The sequence below is a fragment of the Mesocricetus auratus genome, unplaced genomic scaffold (assembly GCF_017639785.1).
Source record: "Mesocricetus auratus isolate SY011 unplaced genomic scaffold, BCM_Maur_2.0 Super-Scaffold_100018, whole genome shotgun sequence".
NCBI classification, from domain to species: Eukaryota; Metazoa; Chordata; class Mammalia; order Rodentia; family Cricetidae; genus Mesocricetus; species Mesocricetus auratus.
Genome location: NW_024429199.1, coordinates 38,116,546 through 38,127,377, shown reverse-complemented (window position 1 = coordinate 38,127,377; position 10,832 = coordinate 38,116,546). Strand labels below are relative to the sequence as shown.

The following is a 10,832-nucleotide window of genomic DNA, read 5'->3' as shown; positions in this document are numbered from 1 at the left end:
CTCTGCTCCCCAGGGAGGGTGAGACCCTCCATGGGGGATCTCCAGAGTCTGTCATTTTTTTTTAATTTAAAAATGCATTCCTAAACTAACTTTTCAAAAAAGTCATCATGGGGCTGGTAAGAGGGCCAGGGCCTGAATCCAATCACCAGAACCTATGGTGATATATTATTTATGGTTTATTAAAGCTTGCTGAAGGATTCAGATAGACAAGTCAGCCACAAGCTACAGAAGCCAGGCAGTGATGGTACACACCTTTAATCCCACCACTTGAGAGGTAGAGGTACATGGATCTTTGTTAGATCAAGGCCACACTGAGCTATAAGAAATATATCCAATCCTAAAGAGAAACAGCTCACACAAAGATGATCTCAGCCTTGGGATCACACAACTTTAATCCCAGGACTTATGAGAGGTACTTAAGACAAGATCAGAGTCTCAGAGCTAACATCCATTCTCCAGCTGTTGGGGGGAAGTCCTGTGCATTTGTCAATAAAGCACTGCTGGCCTATAGGGAATCAAGATAGGTGGGACTAGGAGTCCAGGAGAACTCTGGGAAGGAGAAACACAAGAGAGTCAACATGTAACGCCATGGGGTAGGAAGCCCAGAACTATTCTCCGGTAAAAAAAACATACTTAGATTAACAATTATGGGGTAATTACTTAAGTTAGAGCAAGCCAGTAAGAAACAAGCAAGGCCAACAGCTTCATAATTAATATAGCCTCCTGTGTGTTTATTTGGGACTGATGAGGCTCTAGAACCAGGCTGGCGGGAAGGCTTCTCTCAAGGAAAAAGCTTCTCTTTACATCCCGCCACATTGAGGATAGGAAGACATTGAAGTCTCTAGCCACGTTGAGCAGAGTACAGCAATCTAAGTGAATCTGAGGAACAATGAAGTCGGGAACAGTCTGAGAATCGCCCCCTTTGGTCTGAGCATAGGTAGAGGTGATAGCTAGTGGCTGATACTTTGCTTTTCTGATCTACAGCTTGAAGCTTGTACCCCCAATATCCGTCTCTGGGTCTTTTATTTTTCATGTTATAAGAACCTACATAACAAAAGCAGGACATGGTGAGGTGGAGAGAAGCATACCCGTGAGGCTCACTGGCCAGACAGCACAGCCTACTCGTGATTTTCAGGCCAGTGCAAAACTCTGTTTCAAAAAAAAATGAAAGAAAGAAGAAAGAAAGAAAATGAATGGTATCTGAGCAACAATATTGACCCAAGGTCAACTTCTAGTCTCCACATAAACACACACACACACACACACACACACACACACACACACACACCACATTCACTCACACAGACAAACAAGAAAAAGTTAAGGTCTACGAAGATGGTCCAAGATCCACATTTAGCATATATCTTGAAACAGTTTAGCGCACATACCCTCTCCCCTATTACCCTTTTTTACTACGACATGGATGGACCTAAAAGACACTGTGCGTAGTGAAAGAAATCAGACATGGGAGGAAAATATTGCATGATCTCACCTATATGCAGAATCTTTCAAAGGAGGAGCAATGTCAAATACAAAGCAGTAGACAAAACAAAACCATAGTTTCTTGGGGCAGAGGAAGGAGAGGAGATGGGGAGAACACAAAAGACACAGCGCTGACCTGTGCGAGAGGGACACTGAAACGTGGGAAAGCACACTCGCCTCCTTGGGGTGAGTTTAACATCAAAAAAAGAAGTAGCCATAGTGGGTTCTACACACAAATGTAATGCCATTTAACTTCCAAACTCACTAACCAGAACACAAGTCATCATTGGGAGGCGATGATCCCTGCAACAGTCTGGGCTGAAGTCCACACCACTACGTAGAGCTCTATAGATGGCAGTTGGTGACAGTGTGGATGATGTTCATTGAGTGAGTCTCCTCACTGGCTGTCCTGGGCCCCAGCACGAAGTGCGGAGAACAGAAGGAAGGATAGAGAGGAGGCAGAGCAGCAATAGTTAACGCTTGCTGTTTTGATTTGCCAGATAGCGTGTTGGTGAACATAATAACAACTGTCCCACTGAATGCCTCTAATAAACAGTACCTTATGAGACAAATACTGGTAACTTATTTCCTCAATAGCAAGACTTGCCTTGACCTGACCCTGCAGGACAGCAAACCCTCAATGACTCAGGCTATTTATAGTCTCTGGAGTGGCTCACGGGTTCCACTACATCAAGGAGAGTGTGGCTGGCAATGGGGCACGGTCTAGACCCCTTGTGGAGAACTGTGTGTGGCTGATATACGGCTTTGCTATATACTCAGTTCACAAGCCCATGAAGGCCCTAGATTTGAAAGCACACTGGGGAGTGTGGTAGAACCGGCCTGCAATTCTAGCACTCAGGAGGTGGGGGGAAAGATTCCTGTGGGATGGAAGCCAGCCTAGATACATAATGAAATTGTAACACAAAAACACCACTCACTCCCCAAAAAAGGAAAGACTCAATGAACCCCAAGAATCTTACAGTTTTGAACAGGGACTATGAACACTGTACTAGTTGCTAATAAGATGACAAGGTAAAATCTAGAAAGTGGGAATGGTGGTTCACTGATGGACCTTCCTTCTGTATGTGAGAGTCTAGGTTCCATCTTCAATATTGAAAGAAAGGAAGGAAGAAAGGAAGGAAGGAAGGAAGACAGAGAGAGAGAGAGAGAGAGAGAGAGAGAGAGAGAGAGAGAGAGAGAGAGAGAGAGAGAGAGAGAGAGAGAGAGAGAGAGAGAGATCATTGGGGCTGGGGAGATAAGGCCTGTGCTTAAAGCGCTCACTGTGTAAGCAAGAGGGCCAAACAGAGGACTCCAGAACTGACATCAAGTGTCAATGCCTGTGGGTCTGGTGGCTCGCCTGTAATTCTAGCCTTGAAAGGCAGAGATGGGACTCTCTAGAGCAAGCTGTGTAGTAGTGAGGCTGACCACATCACTGAGCTCTGGAGTTGACTAAAGAGCCTGTCTCAAAAGAAGATTCTTGACATGTATTTCCTGCCTCTACAGGCCCATGCACCCGCACAGTCCCAGACACATGCAGACAGATGCATGCACACTACACAGACACATGCAGACATATGTGAACAGAAACACACACATCACACACAGACACATGCAAACAGATGCATGCATACCACACACAGACACATGCATACAGATGTGTGCACACCACACACTAGCACATGCAGATACATGCAAACAGAAACATACACACCACACACAGCTCAGATGGGAAAGCATTCCAGCAGAATACCACCAGTCACAGTAAGCATAACAACTTACAGCCCTGCTCCAGGGAAAGGTTTCCCAGTGTAACAGCTCTGCTAGGGCAGGGGAGGGCTTCCCCCGTGAGGTTGTTACAGTTCAGCTCAGGTCTGGAGTATAACAACTCTGCTAGGGAAAAGCTTCCCCAGTGAAAGTGTTACAGACCTGCTCAGCTCTGCCTTAGGCGATAAGTTGGTACTTCTCTGCTCTGCCCCACTCCAGTGAAAGAAGATTGTCACCCAACCCTCATTCAAGAGATGTATTGGGAGGGAAGACTCCAGGAGATTGGCTGCCTCTACCAGGGTGGAAGAAGACAGGCACAAACTGAACAGGCACGGGGTTTGTACAGGGCTCCCTAGGGGTGGGGCTTTTCTAGGGAGAAGATTTCCAGGGTGGGGATTGGTCAGATTTCAATTCCCTGAGCTCAGATTGGCTAGATCTTGTGCTCAGAGATCGGTTGGTTTTTTTTTGTTTTGTTTTGTTTTGTTTTGTTTTGCTTAGTTGGTCAGGGGTGGATTTGGCTCTGGTTTTCAAGGCCAAAGTGTGATTCTGTTACTGGCCCTTTTTAGCCTTTTGGCTCTAATTTTTGGGTCATGCCATATTTCTTTCGCTGGCTCTAATTCTATGGTCAAAGTGTGTCTCCTTAGCACTGGTTTTAGGGTCAGAATGTGTTTCTTTGGCTGGCCCTTTTCTCCTACACACACCACGCGCAGGCACATGGGGATGGGGGAGGGGGAAGGAAGAGAAAAACAGAAAAAGGCACTGATGATTGAAATCGGAAACCATGATCTCAGGGCATTGCCTAAGCTCACGCCACCATGAGTAAATGCGTGGGAGAACCATGGCGGGCTCCGCATGGACAGCTCCAACTCCATCATTGACTCGGGCCATCCTGGGTACCGCTGAGGGTGGTGCAAACATGCTCCATCATATATTAACTAATTCCAAGACGCGGCTGCTGAGTGCTGAGTGAATGCTGAGAAAGATGTAAGGGACCATGGTCTACTCACCCTGGTCTTGCTCTCTTCCTGGATGCCTAGGTCTCGAATCCTCTCCAATATGACATCCTCTGTGGGCCCAGCCGCATCCAATCCGCTGCAAAGGAGCTTGGCGAGTTTCTCCCTGAAGGAGGAGTTCTGGCTTTGGAAGGCTGCCGCAGCATCCCTACCAGCCTTCAAGCTCAGGTCCAGCTGCTGGTAGTTTTTCCTCAGCTGGTTCAGCTCTTGCTTTGAAGCGTCCCAGGCTCGCTGCGCAGCAAGCAGCCTTTCTTGGAAGAGTTTGGCTTCCTTTTCCAGAGCCGTTCTTGCATCCACTGCACCGAGCAAGTCCTGAAAGACGACGGAATGAAAACAGTAAGGGCTACATCTGCGTTTGATGAGGTCTGCATTTACCTCGCTTACCTGTGACTCCAAGAATTAGGGTTAGGAGTGCATTACGGTTCTAGCCCTAAGGTCTCTCCATGGCTTCCTAAAGTTATTAAATAAAGTTGTTTGGGCTGGAGAAATAGCACAGTGGTTAAGACCACCAGCAGCCCTTCCAGAGAACCCCCAGTTTGATTCCCAGCACCCACACAGTGTCTCTGACACCCTCTTCTGGCCTCCACAGACACCAAGAATGCGTGTGTTTACTTTCATACATGTAAGCTAATCACTCACACACATAAACATAGAGAAATAAATCTTTTTATTTAAAAAAAAGGGCTGTTTGAAGGGCTTAGGATGTTACTAGGCTGGTAGAGTGCTTGTCTACGCACAATGCCCTATATTCTAGTCCCAACATCACAGAGAAAGGTCCTGGGCTCTGACCCCAGCATCACAGAATGCCAGGAACAGTACTGTTACAGCTGAAAACCCAACAGTGAGGAGATGGATGCAGGAAATCAGAAGTTCAAAGCCATCCTCTGCCACGCAGCAAGTTTGGGGCTAGCCTGGACTACATGGGTCACAGTCTCAAAAAATAAATAAATAAATAAATAGTTTGAATACAGTGGTTGCTTTAACCCTGTTTTGAAAGCCAGACTGGCAGTCTCTTAGAAGTGTCACTCCGGGGGAGAGCTGGGTCTTCCTTCCAGTACGTTGGCTAGCTTTTCTCTCAGAAAGAAAAACAAAAAACTGATAGCCCCTGAAGAAAGGAGACTGAAAGACTGATGGGGGGGCAGTGATTGAAAGGAGATGAGAGCCACACTTAGAAAAATGATCTTGAAAAATACCATATGTACCCATGGATTAAGAAAAATAAAATGTAGGGCATAGAGATGTGTGCCTACTTCTCTATTTAATCAAGTACCAAAACACACAAATTCACATCAAATAAGATCAAACAACTAGTTGACCTGCCTTACAAGATAGTCTTGCCGCTTAGTTAACTAGTTAAGAATTTTTTGGCTTTTTTTTAATTTAAAATAGAATGTTGGGGGCAAAAGGCCCAAAAAAGGAGACAACATCCTTGAGCGCAGACTCAGCCAACTGGGCCAGCAACATTTCTGGCTATTAATATACAATCGTCATTTTCACATTAGAAATTATCTTTAAAAGGAAGACAGGAAAAGGGGTGAGGTGAAAGCTACTTCCTATTTCACAAAGGAAATATGGTATCTCCCCCTTTTCTTTTCTTTCCTTTTTTTTTTTTTTTTTTTTGGTTTTTTGAGACAGGGTTTCTCTGTATTGTTTTGGAGGCAGTCCTGGAACTCACTCTGTAGACCAGGCTGGCCTCGAACTCACAGAGACCCGCCTGCCTCTGCCTCCCGAGTGCTGGGACTAAAGGCATGCGTCACTAACACCCAGCCTCCCCCTTTTTCTTGTGGATTCTAAAATTAAATAACTAAATAAGAAAGTCTCAATCATCAGTTGGAAAGAGAAGTCACCCAGAGGCCAGGTGGTTAAGAAAGCCTGCCCGCTGCAGGGTAATAACTCTTCATGGAGCTTATTCTATGAAATGCTTTGCTTTTTAGGGTCTTGGTTCTCCCCTTTCTCTCTGGAGAAAACCCACTGTTTTGCTAATTAAATCACAGAATTTAACGTAGAGCCCAGGGCCCTTCAGCAAAGACACCATATTTTTAGCATTCACAGATTTCTTTCAGATAGGAACATGGTTTTTGCCTGCTTGCTCAATGTTGGTAGCCAGGATCACTGTTGGTGATGATCAACCAGACTCATGTTTTTCTGTAGAAAACCCCTACACTCAATAGTGCAATGATAAAAGTTAACTTAAATAACTTCAGAGTTCCAAAGCCATATCAAATATGACATATTAGGTTGTATATGAAAACAAGCCACCTCATACACAAGCAGGAATCTCTTATTGTCAGTAGTGATGTCTGAAAGCATTATTCACAAAAAGCCTTTAAGATACTTTTTTTTAATCTATCAGCACAAGTGGGCAAAGGTGATGGCCACCAAGCCCAAAGACCCAAGTTCAGTCTCCAGGACCCATATGGTGAAGGAGAGAAGCAACTCACCTATAAGTTGTCCTCTGACATCCATACATGCATACAACATGCCACCAACACACACAAAACTACATAAATAAAACATGATTTCCTCATTTAAATCTATCAGGTGCTAGAATAAGGTGGACTCACTGACAATTTGAAGTAGATTAATCAAATGTCATCTAACACAAAAAAACACCAACTGTAATTAAAATATTTCATCTTTTGAAGAACGATTCTTCCCTACTATGTACTACCAACTTAGTCTAACACCCTAAAGCAGTGGTTCCCAATCTGTGCGTTGTGACCCCTTTGGTGGCTGCTTAATCAGATATCCTACATATCAGGTATTTACATTACAATTCACAGCAGTAGCAAAATTACAGTTATGAAGAGGCGTGGAAGCAATTTTTTGGTTGGGGGTCACTACCACACAAGGGACTGTATTAAAGGGTCCCAGCATTAGGAAGCCACTACCTAAAACAAAGCACCGCAAAGTCTTTTTAAATCTAAGTGGCCATCATAATGTCTAATTAAAATCACAAAAGTAGTTTGGTTGGATTTTTTCTGGAAACATCCAGCCCAGTGAACTCTTAAGCTGTTTCTCTATGAAATACAGAGGAACCGGAGCCAGCAGCAGACCTTGGGGACAGCCACTCCCCAGGGCTCTGATTAATCACTCTGGGGCTCGGCGGCACTGTTCTTCTGGAAATAGATGGCCTCGGGACTGCAAATGCAATTACCTGTCTAGTCCCCAGGAGGCAGCCACCAAAACTGGAGTCTGGCTGCACGGCTACCTCAAGGGTACCCTGAAGCATGAGACATGAGGTGACATGAGCATGGCTAGGCGTGACCTGGTGACAACTGTCAGACCACACTGACACGGAAGGAGAAACAAACAGCTTCTTTCCCAGAAAGCTCGGAGGTGACCTCCACAGAGGAAACATCTGCAGTTCAGGGCAGGCCATAGACATAAGGGAAGGCTTTAAAACATTTTGTAATAATTAACAAACCTTTCTGGGTGTGGGACTACACACTTTTAATCCCAGCACCCAGGAGGCAGAAGCAGGTGGATCTCTGTGAGCTCAAGGCCAAACTGGCCTATCATAGCAAGTTCAAAGACAGAGCTATAGAAAAAGACCCTGCCTCAAAAAAAAATAGTAGTAACAATAATAATAAACAACTCAATCCTACTAAGACACTTAATGGATAATAATGACTTCACCATTACTTTTTACAAAACTGGGTACAAATAACATGAAGTGTTCAATGAAAGGCAAAAGTCGATCCAAAGGAAAAAAAAAAGAAAGCTTTTCACTGGTTTGCATAGAGAGGGCTCACTTTGAATCTTCACACCCCACGTGAAAAAAGCCTAGAGGTCTGCTGGGTGGGAGAAAGACAGGGAGACCCCAGAGCTGGCAGGGCAGCCTGTGTGTCCTAACCAGTGAGACAGAGAGATCTGTCTCAAAATAAGAGAGTGAAGCGGGGCGGTGGTGGCGCACGCCTTTAATCCCAGCACTTGGAAAGCAGAAGCAGGCGGATCTCTCTGAGTTCGAGGCCAGACTGGTCTACTGAGTGAGTTCCAGGACAGCCTCTAAAACAATACAGAGAAACCCTGTCTCTAAAAAAAAAACCAAAGAGAGAGAGAGAGTGAACGAGCAGTAGAGGGAGAGAGTCTCCATCAATCACTAGTCTCCACAGGCACACAAGCACATGCATAGTCATGCATAACATACACATACATACACACACAAATACATACACATACACATGCACATTCATGCATGACATACACACACACACACGCACACTCATGTATGGCATACACACACAATTGATACCTATCATGAACTTGCTAACTACAGTATGGACTTACATATGCCTGAGATCAAATTATTTCTTAAAAATACGATTAGTTCTTATCAGGTGAGAACTCTTCCAGCTGAAGCTTAATTCCCCCAATTCTAAACTCATTTTATAAATTTAAAAAGTCAGTGGTTTACTTCTGCTCACTGCAGTTAAGATTAATAAATATATCCTTCAATTCCCTACAAGCAGGCACACTTGTGTAAACAGGGACAATTTGGGTATAAATATTTCATTTAATGCATAACAAAATATAATATGCAAACATCTTTTAAAACTGCAATCATAGTCCCAAAAACATAAGCTAAATTATTAAATATGGAAGTGACAAATATTCAAAATTATTCCATTGGAATAGAGTTCTATGTCACTGAGTGACACTATTACACCTTAGAGAATAATGAGCAGAACTGTCTGCCAACACAGGAATAACAATAGGTTTTGAAAGCAAAGTTACTTGTTTTATTTAGATACAAATTAAAAATAAACATCTTGAGCATGAAGAAATCACCTTAAGATGTCTTGGGAGCCAGGAGCAAGGGCACACACTGACAATCCAGTTTCAACAAACCTTTGTAAGAAGGGTTTACTCCTGTGTCTTTGTCTTGTTGGGGCAGAACCTTTCTTTGAAGCTTTGGCTGGCCTGGAACTTAAAATGTAGACCAGGCTGGCCTTTAACTTATCTTGGATCTCTCTCTCTCTCTCTCTCTGTCTGTCTGTCTGTCTCTGTCTGTCTGTCTGTCTGTCTGTCTCTCTCTCTCTCTCTCTCTCTCTCTCTCATCCAAGGATACCTTTCCTGTGAGCATCATTGGTCCAACCAAGACAACCTCAATTAGCCTGCAAAGTCAAAATTTGTCTGTGGTCACGAGAAAACTTCAGCGCTGGCACAAGTTCTACTCCTTGTCAATGTATTTTTTTTTTTTTTGGTTTTTACGAGACAGGGTTTCTCTGTATTGTTTTGGAGGCTGTCGGTCCAGCCTGGCCTGGAACTCACAGAGATCCATCTGCCTCTGCCTTCCCGAGTGCTGGGATTAAAGGCATGCGCCACCAACGCCCGGCATCAATGTATTTATAGAGAGTTTAAAAAAAAACACACACACAAGGGTGTGTGATCTCAACTTCTGTTCAGATATTATTGTTAAGCCAACCTGTGGCTGTAACCAAGATCCTTATTAATCTCCTGTGCACAGACTTTCAAAGCAGGGCGGGTGCAGCTTGTGCGAATCTTCCCACACTTCTCCATGCGGAGGTTACATTTTCGTTTTATGCCTGTGGTTTCTAACACTTGAAATTTGGATTCCCACTCTAAGCACCACTGGCTAATTTTCCTACCAATTCTTTTTTCTAGCTATAGAGGTATGAGTCAGGAGTTGACTCAAAGTAAATGAAAAGTTATGACCCTAACCCACAGCCCGGAGGACGTCACACTAGAGTGCGTGCATAGGAAGGCTGGGGAAAGATTGAAGTTGTGTTTTAGGGGGAGATTTTCTTGAACGGCTGCCAGGGACGGGAGGGCCGCAGCGCAGTCACGGAGGACTTACTTTGTTCTTCTCTAACACATGCTCACAGATGTTCAGTGATGCAGAAGCAGGACAACTATGCTTTACTTCACATGAGCCGACCTTCCCCAAATCAGAGCTGCCCCGGTAGCATGTGTACACTGAAAGGGACAGGCGTAGCTTAAGTTTGAAAGCCTCACGGTTAGCCAACTCGGTGCTGACTGACCGTGGATTCCTCTGCCCCAGAAGCCACTGTGTTCCTGGGCTGCACTACAGAAGAGCTTGAAAACACTGCCCTGTGGTCATTCTGTGCCTGGAGGACCAAGGACAGTTCCCATTGGCACTTTCCAGTAGGATGCCATGGGTTCGGGCTAAGAGCAGAACCCACAATTTAAAAAATATTGTTCCGTGTAATCTTTAAATGCTGCTCTGATTTTAATTTTTTAGAATGACCCTAAAGATAAACCATCTAATAAATTTTAATTAAAAAAATCAGAACGTAAACCTTGACGGTGTCAATACAATAATACAGTAACAGTAAGAAGCAAGAAGGGGACAAAAAAACAAGAGGACTGAACTCTTGTTTTGTGGCCAGGGGTACAATCAACAACCCTCTACTCTCCCACATGTCGTTCCTTGGCTCGGTTTCTGTTCATTTGCTTGTTTGTTTGTTCGTTTCGTTTGGTTTTTCAAGACAGGGTTTCCCTGTGTAGCCTTGACTGTCCTGGAACTCACTCTGTAGACCAATCTGGCCTCAAACTTACAGCAATCCCCCTGCCCCTGCCTCCCCGAGT

The 10,832-nt window shown here is 44.4% G+C and overlaps 1 protein-coding gene across 4 annotated transcripts in view; it reads right to left on the bottom strand.

The window, feature by feature from the left end:
* Positions 1 to 10,832, bottom strand: part of Ccdc170 (coiled-coil domain containing 170) — a 74,643-nt gene that overhangs the window by 29,275 nt on the left and 34,536 nt on the right. For all 4 annotated transcript variants that reach the window (XM_013126764.3, XM_013126769.3, XM_013126770.3 and 1 more), the window contains exon 6: positions 4,254 to 4,571. In XM_013126764.3, the coding sequence (XP_012982218.1) occupies positions 4,254 to 4,571 (318 nt within the window). The remainder of the gene's footprint in view (positions 1 to 4,253; positions 4,572 to 10,832) is intronic.